At 35.7% G+C, this 22305-nt stretch overlaps 1 protein-coding gene across 9 annotated transcripts in view; it reads left to right on the forward strand.

Annotated features, from left to right (window-relative positions):
• The window catches only part of LRCH1 (leucine rich repeats and calponin homology domain containing 1), a 122212-nt gene that overhangs the window by 81517 nt on the left and 18390 nt on the right, over window positions 1-22305 (forward strand). For 3 of the 9 annotated variants that reach the window (XR_009744114.1, XR_009744116.1, XM_061457345.1), the window contains 9 exons: window positions 1797-1886; window positions 1991-2027; window positions 2717-2830; window positions 4988-5035; window positions 6372-6444; window positions 12373-12480; window positions 16881-16990; window positions 19650-19787; window positions 21682-21759. Coding sequence is in view for 3 of the 9 variants with exons in the window: in XM_061457345.1 (XP_061313329.1) it covers window positions 1797-1886; window positions 1991-2027; window positions 2717-2830; window positions 4988-5035; window positions 6372-6444; window positions 12373-12480; window positions 16881-16990; window positions 19650-19787; window positions 21682-21759 (796 nt within the window). In the remaining 6 variants the exon portion in view is untranslated. The remainder of the gene's footprint in view (window positions 1-1796; window positions 1887-1990; window positions 2028-2716; window positions 2831-4987; window positions 5036-6371; window positions 6445-12372; window positions 12481-16880; window positions 16991-19649; window positions 19788-21681; window positions 21760-22305) is intronic. The other 6 variants (XR_009744117.1, XR_009744119.1, XM_061457346.1 and 3 more) reach the window with 3 other exon arrangements.

Raw genomic sequence — 22305 nt, forward strand, 5'->3', positions numbered from 1 at the left:
AGGTGTCTTAAGTGGTTGAAGTCAAGTGATATGACTCTGGATCTGTGAATAAATAAAGGTATAACTATTCAATAGAAAACAAATACTTGTCTTGCTGAAAAAGACTAAAAAGGGTGGTGTAGGTAGTTCTGGCCAGATGCTTGCTATTGCTTTTCTTTGTGTAATTACCTTCAGAAACTGATTCAGTTAATTTCAAAACTTTTTTCTTCATTACTTCTATGAGATAGCTGGTTTACAGCTTCATTTCTTGGAAGGCTAAAAACCTCCTTGTCACTTCCAGCCTTAAATATCCTTGTGTCTCCTTCCTTCCTTCTCTGGATCATCTTGTGACTACGCTGTTCTTCAGTTTAAATGCCTATTTTGATAGAACTTTACCGCCTAGCAGACCTTTGTACTTTTGAGGACAGAAATTCACTCCTGTTGGTACTTCTAGAGAAATAGCCATCTGGCTTTATTTTGAATCATATAAAGAATACTTAAATTCTTGAATCTTACACTAAATACTTGAATCACAAGTATTTTTGCTTAATAAAAATCATACAAATTATGAAAGCTTTTTAGTTCCTGTGGTTTCTATAATATTCCATTGCTTCTGCACCTCATATGAAGTTTATTACTTGTTAACTTTACAGATTTTGTCATTTTGCTTTTGCCAGGTATTGCTGCAAAATTTTCTACTTAGTTTTTCTTAATAAATTACAGAAAATTAATCTTTATCCATGCATATTCAGATGTGCTTTCATTAGTAACACTATAGTAAATTCAAAATGTGGCTCTTAAAAATGGCTGATCATGTCATGCATGTCTCTATTGTTCTACTGTTTGGATTTCTTTTTTTTTTAGTATAGTAGTAGGATGCACTTTCTTTTTCTAACCTTAAAATATGAGTATTTATCTTTAATTTACTGGGCATTATACAGGGTTTTGAATGTATGTCTCCTGTATGTTAACATCCAGACTTACCCAGCAAGATACACCTAGGTGTCTTAATACTTGCCAAATAATTCTGTAGGTTTTTCAGTCCTCTGGGCCACAATTTTGTAATAATTTCCTTTATAATTACTGGATTACATGGCAGTTTGTGATATGCTTGCATTATATAAAGTAGTGTGATAAAATTTTGGTTTTCATGCTGAATATTTTTTGTGTCCTTATCCAGATCCACAAAGGAATTAAAATGCCTCCATTGCTCCTTAGTTTAAGATGCACAAAAACTTTCATGTGATTTTTTTCAAGTCTGCATATGCAATGTGCACACAAACAGCATTCAGTTCTGGAAAGCAAAAATATTTCAGACTCAACGTCTTTCAGTATTTTCAGATGTTCGCTTCATATTCCTGTATTTCCTTTCTTATATTCACTGCTTTCTTTCAGGTCATTGTCAGTTGTGAATTTATTGTTGCACTGCTTAATTTTCACCCACTATAACTAAATTTGAGTATCTAACTGGGGTTGTGGCTTCTCTTTGAACACAGGGTGCTAGAGGTTGGATATAGAAATCTACAGTCTTCTAGATAATGGTATCATTGTTGGCAATAAACAGGTCCTTTTGTTTTGTTACAAGCCATTGCTCAGGATGACATTTTACAGATGAAAACATTACTGTTGCTTTGATTCAACTGGTGACAGTGAAGCATCAGGCGGCATTTCAAAAAGTTCTTGAGAGATAACACTGAGCAGGTTAAAACCATGGCTATTAAAGTATTTTATATATCCATTTGTTTGAAATGAAATACTGAACAAAGTGGTTACCAAAGCTATACCCCAGTGCGATGTTTTTATTTCAAACCTTGCAGATTAAGCATGGATATTTCAGAGAGCAGTGATGTGAATCTGTATCCCATGGAACCAGCAACAGCTTTAGAATTTCAGGAATCTACAGTAAAGTGTGTTTATCTACTTTTTTTTAAGAAATTATTTATTAGACTCATCATATTAAATTTTCTACATAAGAAATTACATATTTGCATATGTTTATCTTTATACATAGCGGTCAAATGCAGATGGAGATGTCTTCCCTTGGTCAGGTACGTTAATGAGTGTATTATAACAAAATATGGGGGGGAAGATAGGAAATAAGCCAACAATTTTAACTATTATTAATCTGCCAAGTAGGGAAGGGAAAAGTTTAGTAGGCTAGAGGACAAAACTAATTCTTCTTTAACATTTTTATGGATTTTTTTTTTAATTTTTATAGGTGTATGTATAACATTTTTCTAGGTTTGTCAGTTGCTTTTTTATCTTAGTGGTTTTTTTTTAATCTCCCTGTGTTCAACTTTCAATGTAAGCCAGTTCATTGCTCAGCTATGTGTACTTGTCTACCATCCCACTCCACTATCTCCCTCTTCTGGTGCAGGAAAAGTGTTCATTAAAGGTAACCCCAACATATTTTGTAAACTAAACATTAGTGTTTTGCCGGAACATATAACTATAGTTATAGAGAGTATATAAAGTATGATTTGGAGTTTTACACTGTGATATATACTGCTTACCATTTGATCTGTATCCTCACTGGTAAGCAGGTGTTCTTTATGTATTGCTTTGTTTTTATGTTATCTAACTGTTAGCACTGGAACTGCAAATATATAGTATCTACTTACTTTGTTTGCTTTTTATCACTGTATTTGTAAGAAATACTTCTGAGGTAATGTTATGCAAAAAAGGATATACTTCTATTTCCAGTGATGCACAGTCTAAAGAGCTATTTATCTTACAGAGAGAAAATGCTGAAGAGGAGCTAGAATTTCAGAGAAGGAGGGAGTTGGTTATGGAGAAAGCAAAGTCTGAAGTGAGACTTTGTGAACAGGGTGAAAAATGGTCATTGAGCCAGGTATGGAGGTTTCTAGATGCAATAAATGTGGAAACATTTGTGTGTGGAGACTATGCTGAAGTTAGGCCCTTTGGTTTTGTTTTTTTTGTTTGTTTGTTTTTTGGTTTTTTGGCTTATCATGAATCTTAACATTTGGCTATAAATGGGAAGTTGATTAAGACCCATCTCTTGTGTCAAAAAACTGATATAATGAAATTAATAAGACGGAGGACTCCTTCCTTCTGATAAAAACTATAGTAGATGCAGTGGTTGCATTCCCCTGCAAAAATAAGGCACCTCAAGGTTGGATTTTCCATAAAATAAAACACCTGATTCATCATCCCACTCACCCTGATTACTCTTGTAGCTATATACGCTGCTATGTTTTTGTTAACAGCAGCAGTATTTTTAAAGTGTTTAATATTACAAACAGCCGATATATAGGTTGAGATTACAGTTTTAAAGTTTCCAAAATATTTTAAGTTTTCTGTACCTTGGAATGATCTAGAAATAAAGGAACTATGAAAAAACTACTTTAAATATTTGGTGCATACATTATTACTTCAGAACTTGATTGTATAGGGATTTTTGTGACTGCTCTTGCAAGAAGTTTCTGAGAACAAACTTACATAATGTTCTTTCTGTATTGGTAGTGCCTTAATATGTTCTACCTTATCCAGACATAGATTGAATTTGATGCTTTTCAAATATTATTATGTAATCATCATTAATATCAAATATTCCCATTATATCCTTGTGATTTTGTTAGTCTGAATGTATCTTTGTTTTTTCTTTAAGATACAAAATTAAACCAACTCTTTTTTTTTTTTTTTTGTTATATCGTATGTTGGGACTGCTACACTTTGTGGAACAGTTCATACTACATTACTGAGATTATCACATAAGGCTAGTCCAGTATCAAGATATGTGTGGTCTCTGCGTTTTGTTTAACAAGGACACTGCTGATTCATTTTTTAAGAATCTCTTGAAGAAATAAATCTTGAACGCTTGTAGAGATCCTGATCTGGATTTTATTATGCAGGTAGAATCACTAGGCATGTTCCATGAATTGGGAACTGCTCTTTCAAGAGCAAGTTTTTAATAATGCTACAATCTGTGTAGTACAGTAAATGCTTGTGTTACTACTTGTGCTACTAAATTAATTAAATTCATCATAAACTAAAAATTCTGACTAGTGACCTGCATGCTATAAGAGAGATTAAACCTTCAATGGAGGCATAAAGAGCAGGAATTTAACAAGAACATAATCCCTGAGCACAGGAGTGCTCAAGCGTACAAGTCCCAGGTAGAGTGGCTGAGATCAGATGAGTGGAATTTCTGTTTATTCTAGGTAATACAGTGGTTGAGATAGTATTATGAGAGATGTCTAAAGCTGAAGAATTTCCTTTAATCTTGAAAAATATCCAAGAAAGGTCATAAAGCAAAATGAGTGTGTAATCCTACATCCCATCTTGCTAATTTTTGGAAAGCTCTTTGACTGTTGGGACCAAGTGTTCCAAGTACTGTCATTTATTCGTGTTCCCATTTTTTAGCTACTAAAAAAAATGCCCCTAAGGAAATGGAAATGCTTTTGAATTATGATTTGTTTTTACATATGCCATTGTACACATGGATTGTGCTTCTGCTGATACATGATTGATGCAGAATTAATGATTGTATTTCATGTTTATTAATGTGATTTACATGTTTCCAATTTAATTACAACAGAAGTAGTAACAAAAGGTATGTTATTTTGCAGTTATAAAATGAATTTATTATGGAATACTTCCCTCTTCCAATATATATTTAAAACATTTGCATATTAAATGTTTGATGATAGTTTAATTACAAAAAAATCTGATACAAAATTGGATACTGCATTTGAACAACAAGCATTAAATCTTATAAAAGCAGTTATAATTACTTAAGATTGAAATTAAAACATTAATGAAAAATCTTTGAGAATAATTTTAAAAGTCTTGGTCTACTAGAAATACAAGTGTTTATTATTCATGAAAATAAATTATTTCAGTAAAAAAAAAATGAATTAAGTATTAATTTGTATCTGAGTATAATGAGTAAAATCTCCTGTTGTGATGTATCACTAATATAGTTGCTGAAATCTTCTTTTCTCCTTCTCCACCTCCTCCCCTTCCTTCTTCTTTTCCAAACATGCAGAATGATCGAGTTGTTTGGAATACAGGTGGACAAACCTCTCATAATGAGGTAAGGTACTAGTGACATTTGTTTGTCTCTTACATGTTTCATATAAATAGTTTATATACTAAATGAAACATAATCAGATATCACAGAAAATATGACTGAGCTCCTAAAAAAATGGTGGTGTGTCTTATTTGGCCTGTGGTTTATTGTCATCTTAAGGATTTACTAGGGTATAAAATATACTTTCCAATAAACTTGTTTGAGTTACGCAGTTTAGCATTCTTCGCTGTGAGGGTGATGAGACACAGGCACAGGTTGCCCAGAGAAGCTGCGGCTGCCCCATCCCTGGCAGTGTTCAAAGCCAGGTTGGATGGAGCTTTGAGCAGCTGGGTCTAGTGGAAGGTGTCCCTGCCCATGACAGCGGGGGTTGGAACTAAATGATCTTTAAAGTCCTTTCCAACCCAAACCATTCTGTGATTTTCCCTTTTTTTGATGCTTCCTTGTTGCACAAGAGTTTCTAGTGGTTTCAGTGCAGTTTTTGTGCACATTGTGTCATGTCCTTGATTAGTTTTCAGAGAGGAGCCTGATTTTATTGATCCTATCATTTTCACAGTACAAATCTGAGCAGAAGATCAAAAAGAGAAAGTGTAGGGAGCCCAATATGGAGATTTTTTACCTTCATATTTTCTATGCAGAAATAGGGCTTCTCCCTCTGCATCATACTGTGTATGAACAACTTGCAAATTCATTAGCACCCAGCCACCTTCCACCACTCTTGGTGATGGGACTCCTATAGATCCTAGCTTCTTGAGGGATCACTTTTTAAATAGTGAATAATTTTTTAAATAGGGCTTCCATTATGGAGTATGGTGATAGGTCCCTTTCTATGTTACCATTGACAGTATGATTATCGTACCTCACCATCTCCTCTATGCTGCTACTCGACTCTTCCTGCTGCAACTCAGCCTAGTTTTGAGTCAAGGGTGGTCCTGCTCTGAGGTGTATGTTTAAATTTAATGGTAATTAATTCTGTGAAAGAAATTAATGTATCTAATTATAAATGTGTCTTTGCTTTGTTTTTCTAAATGTACTGTGCCACAAAAATGTACGTTTGATGGAACCAAGTGATTACATGGGAGAAAACCGAGAAATAATTGAGCTTATTTGTAGTGAGGGGGAATATTTTGGTGTCTTTGGTCAGAAACTCATCCTTTCCAGCAAAGGAATAAGATACAATAGAAAGTGGAGTTTATCATAGGTTTGAGGCTATATCGTGAACAGATTACGGTGGAATAATTATAGCATGCAGTATTGTTTACTTCTGTATTTTGTATAGTCTCTTGTGCTGAGATATTTTGGATGTTACTCTTACTTAGATATCTGTTCTTGAATTACACAGAACAAGGATAAAAGTCCAACAATGTCTCCTACTACAAACACCACAATCCCTTTTGGCTTGAAGCCACGATCAGGTAATGCGGGCAAGAAAATGAACCAATTTGTGTGTACTTCTTGTGTGTGTGTGTGTGTGTATATATATATACACATCTGTCTTATTAATAGGTGCCTTTTTCTCTTAAGAAGTCAGTGACAAAATATTTTCTGTATAACAGAAGATTAGAACATTTTAAGGTTATAGGTTTGAATCAAGATTGAATTTGTAACATGTATTTGGCACATTATATATGGATCAATTAGGTATTTGATAAAATTATATGTATGTGTGTTTACAAAATGTGTGTATAGATATATGTATTATGCATATATACATATGTATCATCTGTGCTGCCATAGTGACTGAACTACAGTTTTTTGCTTAATTGGTATGTAGTGATACAATTTAGATTTTGTTGAATAATGTATGTGAACCCAGGACACTAGGTTTGTTTGGAAACTGCTTATGCATTGCTCTGAAAATTGTTCATTGCAGTGAGTTTTTCAGTAGTTTATGCTTGGGTAAGGATCAAGCATCATAGGAATATTAGAAGTTTACTTCAGCCAGTAGCTGGGTTTAATGAATCTGCAGTGCACTAAATCTGCATAACCATCAATCTTTTAACAAGCAGCTGTTCATTAAAAGAAAACCCAACTGAATAACAAACCACCACCAACAGAAATACAGATGCGTTTAAGGGCTTGGATAACAGCTTTCTGTAAAAACAGGATTAGCTGCAGGATTAAACTCAGGTTTTATCTTTTCTGCGCTGAGGTAGTTGGTATTGTCGTCATCTCATACCACATCTAAAGATTAACTGAAGATTTTTCAGTATATTTCAGCATCCTAACACTCTAATTCTGGTTTCTCGCATTCACCACAAATGCTTTTAATGAAATGCTGGTGAACCACTACAAGCTTGTAGTTTCTATAACAAAATGTCTTGGCAGTAATAGCAACAATTTAACATTGGAATGTTTAAGAAACTGTACCCATAGACTTTTTCTTTAAGTTTTAAAAAGTAAAGAAAATGGTATTGAACCAATGTTGTTTCATGAAGAGGATATTTTAAATTTCCCATGTAGTTATGATATACAGTTTGACAGAACTATTCTGTTGCATTTCTTATTTTGTTGGACTGTTACTCTGGCTCTATTACTGTATGCTTTAGAGATGCTATTTGTTGGAATCTTTGAAGTGTGGGGTTAACAATGGGTCCTTTCAGGATTTGGAAAAAATAAAGCATTGAGTAATATTGCACAGTTTGGTGGCAACATTGCAATAACACTGTTAGAAAGATGTGTGAAGGCAAGCAGGCACATGCCATGCTGCTGCTTTCATGAGATGTAGCCTGTGTTCTGCTGAGCTGCTGGTGAAATCTGTATCCAGGGACTTGAAGCAGTACTGTGGGAGAGAAAGCAAGAATGTGACTTCTTGCTCAAGCGTTGTTTTAATGCGCACTCTCAAATCTTAGTATATCGGTGCACTGAGATGTCCTATACTTAATGTCTACAACAGGTCAGGGCAAAATAGCCTAGTGAATCTTTTGGGTTGCAATGGTTGCAGTCCTTTGCAACAAATCTTCCAAGTCACATAATGGAAGACCAGATGTGTGCAGCTCCTACAGTTCTTCCCCTGTCTATATTGCAGCTGTATATTGAGTCGTTGAATACCAAAGTCAGTTGGTTATAATCTGTTAATTTTCTGCATTGTACCAATTCACATTCATATATTTGAGGTTTTTTAGAGTATGCCAATGCTATAGTGTCTTCTGGTCACAGCTACAGGTTGCAAAAAACTTGATAATCGGAATTTATTTTCCTTTCCATATCATACACTACACAGTCACCAAGCTAGAACCATTACTGCACAGTCTTTCACTTCATTGCATCCAATTTCAGTCATGTTACCTTAAATTTATACACTAGTAAGACAGGGGATTTTGGCAACAGCAAAAATTTAGGTCCAGCATAAGATAAAAAGATGGTATATTATCTGTGTATCACAATGTAACAAAATGAAAGTTTGTAAAGGAGTCGTGAAGCTGCATATTGTTTCCTGTCCTGCTCCCACCCTAGAATTACTCTAAAAGTAGTACTAAAATCATTTTTTCTAACACCTAAGAATAATTTACAAATAAAAGTAGCACATGACTGAAAATACTGGCATCTTTGTGAGTCTTGCATGTTTTTCCCATTAAAGTTGGTTAGTTTGCCTTGTCTCTAGTTTCTTCACTGTATTTCCTTTAAAATGTTGTGTGTTTTGTGTGAGTTTGAGCCATATCACTGTCTGAATTTGTACATGTTAATTATATACTGCTTTATTGCCCTAGAGCTGATCTAGTCTAGAGGTCCAGCAATTTGGTGATCTGTGAAAGTTTTTCAGCTAAGTTTGTAGTTTATTTCAGTAGCGGTTTTCATTTAAGCTTTTGTGGTCTTAAGGGAAACCTTAAAATGCATTCTTCATTAACTTCATTAACATCATCAAAACTTCATTAGGTCTTACATTTGAACTACTTTATTCTATAGATCTTTTAAATCAGAGTGCAAGATTAGAAGAACATCGTTGTAACTAAAATGTGAACAACATGCTCTGCGGAAAAAGTAGTGGCAAATTTTCAATGAAAATACATGCAACCATACCTTTCACTGTGTTTGTTTTCCTCTATTTTAAATGAATATTGCTTTCCATTTGACATCACTCCCTTCTTCCCCCATCATTTCATAATGATTTATGTCTCTTGGAAAGGTGAAAGTAAACTGTTCTAGACTGGTAAGGATTCCAGGTTTTTGAAGTACACACAGAAATGGAAGTGCTTCCAGAGGATAAACCACAGTGACTTAAACATCTGTGTTTTAGTACATACTGTGTTAGTACATACTGATATGTGCTTAGGACTGAAGATCCTTTTCTTGCATATTAAAGCTAGGCAAAACATCAGGAAAATTCGTATTTGATGGCTAACTTGGTACCCAAAGGAAATGTTTTGAAAGGTAATGAATGTGTTTTGACTTCTTGAGAGATTCTTTCTGAGGGTCAGATGTTTATATGGAATAGAAAAAAAGACAGGGTTTCTTATTTTTCTCAGACTATTTGCTCCTGTATTTTAAATACCTTAATAGAGTTTGGCGTCTCAAAGTCACATTAATTTTGAAAACCTAAAAAAAATACTGTTGAAAAGAATGAATAATTAAAAAATAAGGTCTTGTAGAACTATAATTTTGCCCTTGGGAAGTGCTTTTTCTGTCTGAAAAGGAATCACTCAAAATAGTTAAGAAATGTAAACTCTCTGTGCTTGATTTGTTAATTGATTACAATGTTTATAATGTTGCTAATTCTTGAAACTTGAGTGTTGCAAAAATTCTTGCCATGGTCTCTTTAATGTGTCAGATCTGCAAGCCTGACCACTTACTAATAAATCTTTCAGTACTCAGGAATATTTTTTTGCCTTTGGGCTGGGCATTTTGAGGTCACTGTAACAAAGGAGTGTTGAAGCTGCGTGTTGTTTCCTCTCCTGCTCCCACCCTAGAATTACTCTAAAGGTAGTACTAAAATTATTTTTGCTAACACCTAAGTATAACAAGGTAACACAAGGTAGCAGCAACACAGACAAAATAAAAAGTTATACCTTCAGAGGCTAGAAGCATCATTGACGAAACTCAAAATCAAGAAGTAGTTTCTACTGTGAAGTGAAAACTTGTTTGTGAAAACTAAGTAGTGAAAACTAAGTATGTTTACTTAGCATAATCTTGTTTGTGAATCCAGTGTCTTCATTTTTGGTAATTTGTAGAGGATTTTAAGCATAATGTTAGTGTCAGTGGATGTGCTTGCTTGACTGTCTTTCAAGTTGGCTGGAATACACAGAGATCATTAGAACTTGACAGTATTTTTTCCCCTTTTGAGTGCTAACTTTTGAGTTTTTCTAATCTCTGGATATTTATTACTTCCATTTGTTTTCTTCCCTAACTGCATTATCCATGTGTTTTGGAAAATAATGAGAATCCTAGCTGCCACCATAATTAAAGACTGTTTTATCATTTGCCATAAATCTGTATTCTCTTACCCAGTGTTGTGTCTCCTTAGAGGTTCAGTTGTGCTGACTCTCAGGTTCAGCTAATCTGGTGTCCCAATAGCCTGGAGTACACTGGGTTTGAAAAAAGACATGGCTAAAGAGAGTGAGCTCTTGAACGGCTGAATGTGACGAAAAGCTTAAGGTGAAGTTTTATATGACACTATATGAATTATAATCATATTAATACAGATTGCGGAATTGTGGGAAGGAGAAAGTCTGTGTGATTAAGTTCTTTATGATTATTAATTTGGAATGGTATAAGATAGGGACTTTCTGTGCTTACTGAAACTTTACCTTAAACTTTCTTCTAATATTAAATTGTTTTAGCTGCTGATTTTCACCATAATTTTAAATTGATTTAGGGTTATGGTTTAGCATTTAGAGTAGGAGTAGTTCATGATCTGCAGTTTCATTTAAGGAGAATGAATGTTGCTTGTGTGTAGTATTCAGTAGCTAAAACATTGAAATGTATATAGGAAAACAAGAAGTGAGAGAGTTCATAATTTTTGTGGCAGAATTGGTAAGAAATGTTGTGAAATATAGGAAAAGTTTGTTAAGGAGTGACATCATTGTGAAGGGCAGAGGAGGAGATACTAAATTGTGTCAGAAAATAGGAAACCAGTGGGAAGCTTTGAAAACTGAAGCAAGGGAGGAGGTCAGTGTCCAGTTCTGAAACACCTGTAGAATGGAGGTTTGAAAAAAACTTAGACATCCTTGCCACAGTCATGACAGGAGACAGGACTGTCGAGTAGGTGTGGTGAGGAAAGAATAAAAATGGCCACTAAAGGATTTGAGGAATAAATAAGAGCTGTTGCCATGACTCGAAGGGGAGAAGGCAGAATGGGTGGAGAATAAGAAGTGTATTGCTGTACAGGTTTAGCTCTGTGATGAGCTGGTGGGCCATCATGAGCTGTAGGCATGACATGCACTTACAGTTGTCTGATAAATAGTCTCCAGACTCTGTTGCAGCTTCTGTGAAAATGTGCAGTTTTGCATGCTTTTGGGAGCCCAGTTGCATCATTACTGAATTTGTGTGTGTTAAGACTGTCGACAGTGCAGGTTTGCCAAGGCTTGTGGTGTAAACTCAGAATCACCCTTTGGAGGTATTGTATATGTGTTCTTGTCCCTGAAAGTCTGTAAAAGTTGTGGACTGCCAGAAATTTCCTAGGGTGCTGGGCTCTGGTAGGTTTGGACTTACTGCTGCAGGAGTCAGCAAGAAGAAATAATAGTCCTGCATGTACTATCAAGTGAATTGTAACAAAAGTAAAACGTCTGTAATACATGTACTTACAGAACATATTTCAACAGAATGAGAATCCAAGGGCTATTGTAGATGTTACTTATCAAAATCAGCTAGAAAGTTGCAATGTAATAATATTTTCATATGGATATGTTATTTTTCCTTTGGGGGAAAAAGTGTTCTTCCCACATAGTTACAAAAAAATATCAAAATTCTTATTCTCTGAACTTTTTATTGCTGAAACTTCACAATTGCTGAAAATTCACAATAAATATATCCAGCTGTTACATTTTGCTTCTGAATCACAGAGTCGAGGTTTTTGTCAGGCTATACTGTAAAACCTATGGGTACATTTTCTTAACACTTGGTTGTAAACAAGTTGTGTGAAGTGCTATGGTTACAATGATCTTGCTAAGCTTAACAGCCTCAACTGCACATAGAATGTATGATTTGCAAGTACTAACATGTAACTTTTCGTTCTTTTTGTTCTGCACCATCTTTCATTCTTTTCTCAAAAATGATACATTTTATATTAATCACCTTTGAATTACATCTTCGTCATTACCATACAATCCTAATGCCATATGAAATACTGCTGCCCCCTTTTATCCCCACTCCAGTCCATGGTTGGACTGGCTATCGCTCCCCTCCAGCAGACCCATCCCTCAGTCTTCCTCCTATCTCCTTCAACACACTTACACAGGCACAAACATGGGACAACTATAGCTACAGTATCCCATCTGAAGGAGACAGTGACAATGGTAGGTGTTCCATATGTAATTTATTTAATTTTGTGGGTTTTGGAAACGTGAATATACGGCAAATGCCCAATGTGGCCAAGGATGAAGGACACTACTCTTGAGGGGACATCTGTAAGACTACATACCTCAGAGGATGCACATTAATTTACCGTAAAATTTGTGATATCGAAAGTAAATGAGTGAAGAATGTCACTGCTTTCAAGTGCAGCCAAATGGCTTTTCCCCTTATATCCAAGAAGTATTTCCAGTATAGGTTTACTTACTTGCTTTACTTTCAGGGATTTATAAAAGTTGTACTCAAACAGCAGATATGTTTGCTACTGTTTTTCTGCGTGTGTTTTAATTATTTTAATTATAGAGACTGTCTGTTGATGAAATGTAGAATTGTAGAATAGTTAGGATTGGAAAGGACCTTAAGATTGTCTAGTTCCACCCCTCCTGCCATGGGCAGGGACACGTCACATTAAACCACGCCACCCAAGGCTCTGTCCAACCTGGCCTTGAAAACCGCTAGGGATGGAACATTCACAGCTTCCTTGGGCAACCCATTCCAGTGCCTCACCACCCTTACAGTAAAGAACTTCCTTACATCCAATCTAAACTTCCCCTGTTAAAGTTTGAACCCGTTACGCCTTCTCCTGTCACTACAGTCCCTAATGAAGAGTCCCTCCTCAGCATCCTTATAGGCCCCCTTCAGATACTGGAAGGCTGCTATGAGGTCTCCATGCAGCCTTCTCTTCTCCAGGCTGAACAGCCCCAACTTTCTCAGCCTGTCTTCATACAGGAGGTGCTCCAGTCCCCTGATCATCCTCGTGGCCCTCCTCTGGACTTGTTCCAACAGTTCCATGTCCTTTTTATGTTGAGGACACCAGAACTGCACACAATACTCCAAGTGAGGTCTCATGAGAGCAGAGTAGAGGGGCAGGATCACCTCCTTCGACCTGCTGGTCATGCTCCTATCTGCAGTTATTGATGCAGGTGCTTAACTAACTGAATTAGTTAAGCACCTGCTTAACTAACTTATTGAAGAAACTAGCTTCATGAAGAAACGAAGTTGAAGCAATCAGCTAAGCAAAAATAGTGATTTCTGTCCAACAGAAATCTGCATAGTGAAGGCCACATGTATTAGTGGACTTTGTTACTTATCCTTTTGATTTGTTTTTGTCCAGGGCATATGATTGTTTTAATTATTTAATTACCATTGGATCATGGCGCCAGTATGCAAAATTGGCTCTGTTTGTGCTATGAGGGTCTTATACTGCATATAAATTATGCATATGAATTGTTAGATGGAAGAAACAACCTAGACAATAAAACTGTTTATAAATATTTGATAGGTAGATGTGGGGTTTTTTTATATAGGACCATTGCTCTTCCAGTTGCCCTAAATTAGAAGAGTGTTTAGGTATTTGAAGGCTGTGAAACTGTCAAAAGCATCAGACAGAAACCAAACCCACAAGTCTTGAATGATAAATGCCAACATTTAGTTTAGACTACCCATATTCTTAGTTCAGTTCATTAGTTAACAGTACTCGTTATTGCCACAGTATTTTTGATTATAAAACCATAAAAGACAGCATATATGAGGAATCAGCTCCATAAAGGAAATGAGTATGGAATATAAGAATTGTGATAATAGTAAGTTGAAAAACTGAATTTAGTTCATGATGGTATGAAGTTAACTTGACATTTTGCTGATGAATATTCTAACACGGTAGGCTAGAGGTTCTTCTATCAGTGTACAATTTGATTTATGTTTATCTGGATTTGTTACTGTTTTACTTTTCTAAATGAAACAAGCAGTACAGGCTAGTGTGTGCTTGTGCACTTGGGGGGTAGATGTCTTCATGTCGTGCAAACCTTAAGCAAAATGCAAATTCTAGTGCACTTTTACAACAGAAGACCGCTTTTAATCAGGCCTGTTGCCTTTCTGTTTAGAGTTTGTTCCCTGAGGCTGTTTGTTACCCAAGGTGTATCTTCCTGTGGTAGGAAGTAAAATGGAACAGCGACCCTTCTCTGGCACTGAGGCTAATTGGCCCAGTGTGATTCAAATCTATACCTAAGCATACCTTTTATGTTCCAGAACAGGATAGCTGCATTTAAGCTGCCTTTGGGGAATGTCTGTTGCCTGTTCTATTCCTTGAGCTATTCCTAAACACTGCATAGAAGAGAGGTGGGTTTGCAGAAGCCAAGACTGTACCAGGAAGCAGCAACATTAACAGTATCTATGTGTATAGGCCAGTCTGAGGGTCCATGTACTAGCCCTGTGTAGCCTCAGTTGAGTAGCCTAAGAATATGTAAGGAGTTTGTTGCCTTGAGCTCTTTTTCAGTAAATAAGGTAAAGAAGTAGTGCCTGTTGGCTGAACTGCCATAGGTAGTGTCTGTCTGTACCTTTGGCTCAATAATTAGTTAAGATTATTAATTCTGTTACTTAACCTGCCTGCGTACAGCTGGGTGAGATTCCTAGTAACTAGCCTTGTCTGAGATTTCAAAGTATTTCTCGTGCAGAAACTTTGCTCTAAATATCAGAGGGTACAGTTTTGTATATTGACCCTGAACTGATCTGGGGACTTCATTAATAGTTTACTTTTTGTCAGAATATAGATGAAAAATCCTTCTACCAAGGGTTCAATGTTTTATTTTGTTAGATCTGTTGAGGGCAGATTTTTAAAATTCAGCGCAAATTACAACCTAAATAAAATGACTGATGTGGCACAGTTTTTATTGGAACATCAGAATTACTGTCATTACACCCATGTGTAACTTTCTTACAGTTAAGTGTAAGTAATCTGGTTTTACTCCTCTAGTAGGTTCTATTGGCAATTCATTCACTTCCAGTTTTCTGATGTGCCTTTTACAAAGCAAAAGGCTCCTCTCTTCTACCCTGCTATGTATTGACCCATAAATTATCTTCTCTTTCTTTAATGGCCTTAAGTTAACAAAATCCAGACTGAGCAGTACCTGTATGTAAAAACAGAGGTTTCTAGGCTTTGTACTTTACACCCCACTAATTAGTACTTCGGGTTTCATGTCACGTTCAGGAGAGAGGTGGGAAAGTAAATAATGCAAAACACTTTTTTCAAGTAGTATCGTTTTCCATAATAATCAGGTTGGCCTGTAATTTGAGTGACAAACAGGTGACAGTTGCATTCTGAGCGTCCATGATCTTGTTCTTCCGAACCATTCAAAAAAGTCATCACATAAAAAGGAAACATAGAGGTGCATATGTGCAGAGATTTCATGTCAATATTTCAAGGAACTATATATGGGCAAAGTTATACAGTCCACAAGATTGGTGGGAGGCAGTATCACAGTATGCTAGAGATTGGAAGGGACCTTGAAAGATCATCTAGTCCAATCCCCCTGCCAGAGCAGGAACACCTACATAATGTTACACAGGAATGTGTCCAGGCGGGTTTTGAATGTCTCCAGGGAAGGAGACTCCACAACCTCCCTGGGCAGCCTGTTCCAGTGCTCCATCACCCTCACTGAGAAGAAGTTTCTTCTCAAGTTTAAGTGGAACCTCTTGCGTTCCAGTTTGTACCCATTACCCCTTGTCCTATCATTGTTTGCCACTGAAGTAGAGCCTGGCTCCATCCTCATGACACTACCTCTTTATATATTTATATACACTAATAAGGTCACCCCTCAGTCTCCTCTAAACTATAGAGACCCAGCTCCCTCAGTCTTTCCTCATAAGGGAGATGCTCCACTCCCTTAATCATCTTCGTTGCCCTGCACTGGACTCTCTCCAGCAGCTCCCTGTCCTTCTTGAACTGAGGGGCCCAGAACTGGACACAGTATTCCAGATGCGGTCTCACCAGGGTAGAGTAGAGGGGAAGGAGGACCAGTACTGTGAAGAGTTTGTGCAATGCTATATTTGCAATAAAACTTTCTAATGTAGGTAGTTTTACTCAACGGCTAAACATGCCTACATCAGTTTTTATTTGGTGGGTGGGGGTGGTTTGTTTTTTTGGTTAATTTTTTTAATATAAACTTATCTAGTAAGCAGTTTGTCCTCTGTAGGAAGATGCTTGTTACACAATTCAGCATCTTGTAGGAGAGGGCTCTACGTAGAAGAAGAAGTGTTCCTGTCATGTTAGATACAAAGTTTTGTACAGATCAGGATCTGTAGGGACAGTGTGAGTGCTTAATCCTCTGACAAAACTTGTTCATTAAGATTAGGATTTAGTTGGAAAATTTTCCACTCCATTGGTGATACACAATGCCATTGAGAGCAATATCCAGAAAATACCCTTTTATGATTGTAATCCAAGATCATATTTTTCTGTCCTCCTGAGTTTTTGCTGGAGGTAGTGCCTAAGGATTTTGATTCATTTAGAAATTAATAAATCAAGGTGTTTGCTTTTACACTAAATCTGTCTTTTTTTAAATCACAGTGTTCTTAAGACCACAAAGAAATTTGGAATCAATAGATCCACAATTTACAATTCGAAGGAAAATGGAACAGATGAGAGAAGAGAGAGAGCTTGTGGAACAGCTACGTGAGGTACATGAGTGTTGGTAGAATTAATTTGTGTTAATGGAATGTATATTTAATTTTTCTTTGGGAAAGTTGTCTAAGTACGAGAATATTAAAAAGGTTAAATGAGACAATACTACTTCCGCAGAACGACATGCAGGAATTAGATGAGACAGACTTCTTGGTAATGGAGAGGAAAATGGTAGCATCAGTAATAAACTGCACTAGGAGGTAGTTCTTTTGAGCTTATTCTAGTCAGCAGCATCAGTGCAGCTTTTTTACATTTCTTTAAAGAATTACCACAAGTATGTAGCAAGTCCCCAAGTAACTGTTCCTAAAAATAATGTCCTCAAAGTTACTGCCTTGGGCATTAGTTCAGTTAATCCTAACAGTGAAAAGTATAGCAAGGTTATTCACTATGATCATGGGGACTTAATAAGATTTTTCTACACTGAATTAGTATTAGCTATTACGAGTAACACTGATTTAATCTGTTATTGATCTTCAGCTTCGTGCACTATCCTTTGCCCTCACCCTGAAGCACTGTGTCCTGAAATGAAAGTTCTCTTGTCTCTTATGAGAAGCTTGACTACAAGTCAAGGACTGGTGACAGAAGCTAGACAGAGATTTTTTTGAATTAATAAAGTTTATTCTGGGTCCTACAGTGAGTGAAGTAACCTCCAGACCATCTTACTAGGTACTGCACAAGAATATAGCCCAGAACATATCACTTATTAAGTTTATACTTATTGACCTGTTAGTATATTTTGCTTTTGAAATGTTTCATAGTATGTTAAAATGTAGTGAGACTGTACAGAACCTGCAGCCTTAACCAAGTGGCATTAAACAAGAAGGAACGACTAGTACAGTACTTGGGTTCCTTATTTAGAAAACAAAATACAGTTGCCTTCAGCAGAGCCTCTTCAGCTGAGCTTCATATTGTGAGGACATTGAGGTTTCTTCCATACATTTCCCCCTTTTCTTTAGAATGGTGTGTTTTTACAGAAATTACTTCACTTCATACAACTTTTTGCTTCAGAGACATAATTATTTTTCCTCCATTTGATTTTGTATACATCCATAGTCACTTCAGATACCTATTGTCTTGAGAGTGATTTGCCACTTACACTTGAGCAGCAGTCTAGCAAGAAATACCAGTTGATTTTTTTTTTTTTTTGTCACTTAAAGGATAAACATTTAATGGTTTTAACATGAAAAGTGGAACAAATTGGCTGCTGCTGTAGTGTGGATGATTTCTGTAATCTACAAATTAATCCAAGGTGAAAAAACCCATTATATTACTGCACATGATGCACTCCCCTGTTTGGCACTTGTGAGACTATGTATGTGAGTGCTTGACTATGGTGTCTAGTAAAAGAAAATCTGGGAAAATATAATGAAGCCCCAGAGTGAGCTCGGTAGAGGCTACTTCATGATGAGGGCAACCAAGCAAAATATGTATGAGGCAGAAGAGCTAAATTTCTTTAGGGTGGAAAAGAGAGTGTTTAGAGTATCATATGATTGTCCTCAGCTGCCTCCCAGGTAGTAATAGAGAAAATAAAGTCAGGCTTTTCAAAGATGCACAGTCAAAGAGTGAGATGTTGTGGCAGAAATTACAGAGAAATAAGTTACAAGTAGCTATAAGGAGGAAATTCTTTGCAATAAGGTTGGTGAAACACTGAGCAAGGTTACCTAGAGATGATGCAGGATCTCCTTCCTTGCAGATATCCAAGAACTTAACTAGCCAAGGCTCTGATCTCAATTCAAATTTGTTAGACCAGGTTACCTTCAGAAATGCCTTTCTGCCTACACTCTCCTTTGATTCTAAAGAGAAGAATCTATTTTTGTCTAAAACACCCAGCATAGATTGAGGTAATGTATTAATAGAGAGTACCTACATTAAGGAGGTTCAACTAGGAATAAGAAATATCTATTTTAAGGTCACAGAAGTAATTATCTCCTGAAAGTTAAACTAAGAGTTATCTCTAAGTATAGTGTTGAAGACTGGAGCACAATTTAGGAAACTCATCATATATAACTATCTTATTATAGGTTTTTTTCCTGGAATATTTTTAGTATTTTATTTTGCAATATTTCTATTCAGTGAGACTTCAGTTTTGCTTAACAGTTACCCAAAATTTCTTGTTTAAATCTGAATGTTTTACCTTACCTTACCTCCATTTCTGATCTCTCTAATGCTTCCAAAGTAATTTTTAGGCTAGTAGTTAAAGATTGCTGTTTACTCTCTGCTTGTACAGTGCTTAACACAGCATAGTTCTGATTCAAAGTGCTGAATGATAAAGAAAATTTGAGATGGATAAGTAGAAGACTTGAGGGACTGGGGAAAGGAAGGAACCACATGTAGTGCGGTCATATGGCTAATAGCGTGCTTATATATTTTCATATGTATGTAAAAAATAAATGCATATTATGAAAGCAGTGTTTGAAATCTTTAATTGTTTTAAAGACATTTACATAATTCAGTGGCAAACATATGGTAGAGGAGGTTAGGTTGTTTTTTTTTTAAAGAATTAGTTATATAAAGGAAGTATGGTCCTCGGTGAACCAAAACTCCCAAATTGGCTGTGTGTCTACAGCATATAAGAAGATGAGAATATATATTCTGTTTCTTTTTTCCCCTTCATCCATTTCCGTATTAAAGTGTGCTTGTGTTCTTCATTTGCAGAACATTGAAACAAGACTAAAGATTTGTTTGCCTGAAGACCTGGGGTCTGCTCTGATGGATGGTGTAGTTCTCTGCCATTTAGTAAATCATGTTCGTCCTCGGTCTGTAGCAAGTATTCATGTACCTTCACCAGCAGTAGTAAGTTAGATGTTTCTTCTTGCATCTGGGGGGAGGAAGAGAGGAAATTTTTAAAAATTGCTGTTTTATTTCCAAATTCTATTTGGTTATGTAAACCAGGCTGCTGTTCAGTGAATATTCTTTGCTGTCAGGGCAAAACGTATCTACTATAATACAAAATATATACATATGGTACAAATTGTATACAAATATATACAAAATGTATCTACTGTAAATTCTATATATCTATATAGTGTGTGTATACATACACATCTGTAAGTGAATGAAATTATTCTGCCTCTTTCTGATTTATCAACAGATCAGATTATTTTTTCATAAGAGCCATTTTGTTCAGTACAGTATGGAATTCTGTGATTGCAAGGTTTTTATCTGGGAGACCGTTTTTAAAAGGAAATTAGCCCTTTGTAAATTGAAAAAATACGAGATTAACTTCATTAATATTTGGCTTAGCAGTTGTCACATTGCTAAAACACCTATTAGCGTGTTTATTAGCATGCTTTTCCTGCTGGGTTAAATGTAGAAATTATTCCTTTTATCTCCAAACAGAACGTAATGGAAAGATGCACTGTAGTGATTTAATGTTGCCTTGCCAAACCTACGTACCTGATTATTTCATGATATAAGTGTTTTGATGTAATCTATGTGTGTTCGTTTCTCAAAACTTAATTTTCTTAGTGTTTTCTCTGTTTCCTGATGTCTCTTTCTTGGACATATCATTGTTTCGGATTTCTGTTACCAGTCTGGTTCTGAAGAGGTTTTGTATATTTTTAGACTATCCACCTTTTATTTTTTAGCATACACGTTGGTAAAAACTTGCTATGTGCAGCCTGATACTCGATTCTGAGAGTAGCATGTGGATTTTTGAGCAATCTATAATAACTTCCCAGAAGACAGATGTCAAGAAAAAGACATTTTCTCAGATACTCTAGTGGGGTTTCTTTTGCTATTCCTGGATTTTAGCTTACTTCCGTCTTTAGTAAAATTACCACATTGCTAAAATATGCAAACTTGAATTTTTGGGGTAAAACCTTAAGTTTTGTTGTGGATTTTTTTTGTTTGTTTATAAACACCTTGCGATGTTTTCTGTAGCAAAAAGCAAATACTTAAAATCCATTTTCGTTTTGTTTCAACTTTATATTGATGGTGTTCTCTTTCATGAAACATCCTTCAAATTACTTTAGCCTAGAAAATTAGTTCTTTAAAATCCCTGCTCCTATAGTGAATTCTTGGTTTAAGTGGATATTCTGGGAAGTACCATTGTTTCACATCTTGCACTGAAAAAGTAAAATAATGAGTTGGTTTTGGTGAGTTTTTATTAGCATGATATTTCTGTAAGTATTTAGTGAATAGTCTGGAGTGAGACAAATTGTGGAAGTACATGAAATTCAAGAGTAATAGGAGATTTCTACTTCAGAGACAATTAAAATTGTGTATAGTTACTATACATCTGTGAGTACATAAAAAATTTAAAGAGAGCCTGTTAATTACAGTTAAGTGGCTTCTCCATAATGTGTGCTGAAATCCTTCATCAGTTTACTTGCTGTCCAGAAAATCAATGTTGTCTATCACAAGTCATTGTAAGAGGAAAGTTTTAGAACCTCACAAGCTAGATGTGAACAAGTAGGATCTTATTCGTGTCTAGCTTGTGATCTAAACATGCTCGTGATTTTAACAACTAAGTAAAAGCACATGGTATCTGTGTACTCAGATATTGTTTGTAGGCATGTTTTAACAGTAGTAGAGAAACAAGTTCAGCAGAATTTCATGCATTGTTTTAAGAAGAAATATGGAAATTTATGTTCTCATCAGTATAAGAATAATGCAATAAGTGAATTGGCTGAATAAATGTTTTTGACGTCTTTTGCCATAAATTTATTTTTATTTGCTTTTACAGCCTAAACTTAGCATGGCCAAATGCAGGAGAAATGTGGAAAACTTTCTGGATGCATGTAGAAAACTGGGAATACCAGAGGTAATTTAAGTCTGTCATTTCTAGATGATCAAAAATGCAAAACACAGGAATTACTTTAAATTCTGAAGGATAACTTTATGAACTACAATTTTTCAGTGGTAAAGATGTCATTTAAAAAAATGATCTGAATGATTTGATTTAATCCTAGTTTAGCGCATTTGTGTGGCTTGCGTCGTAGCACTTAAAAATTGCAACTTTTTTCTTATATTAGTGATTTGGTATTATTCCTTCCTTATCTTTGGCATGGAAAAGGTAATTAATGAGGTAATATGTAATTAGGCAAAAGTTTACTAATTTTGTTTCTTATACAACATAACTGCATTTTTACCTGGTGCTTTTAGAATATGGGCTTCATGCTTTTTAATTATTGACTTTCCTTTTTTTTCAATATTAAGTATTGTATGCCTTGGAAAAGTGACTAATAACATGCTCATTTCTTGTACTGAAGCACTGCTGCCGTGATGTGAAGAAAACCATTGTCTGTGTGTTAAGTATGGAAAGTATATAGGAGTAAGGTTCTATAATGTGGATATAAGTTTTTCAGAA

This window comes from Pezoporus flaviventris, unplaced genomic scaffold (assembly GCF_033815535.1).
Source record: "Pezoporus flaviventris isolate CSIRO_AGI_PZ_B2104156 unplaced genomic scaffold, CSIRO_AGI_Pfla_v1 ptg000025l, whole genome shotgun sequence".
NCBI classification, from domain to species: Eukaryota; Metazoa; Chordata; class Aves; order Psittaciformes; family Psittacidae; genus Pezoporus; species Pezoporus flaviventris.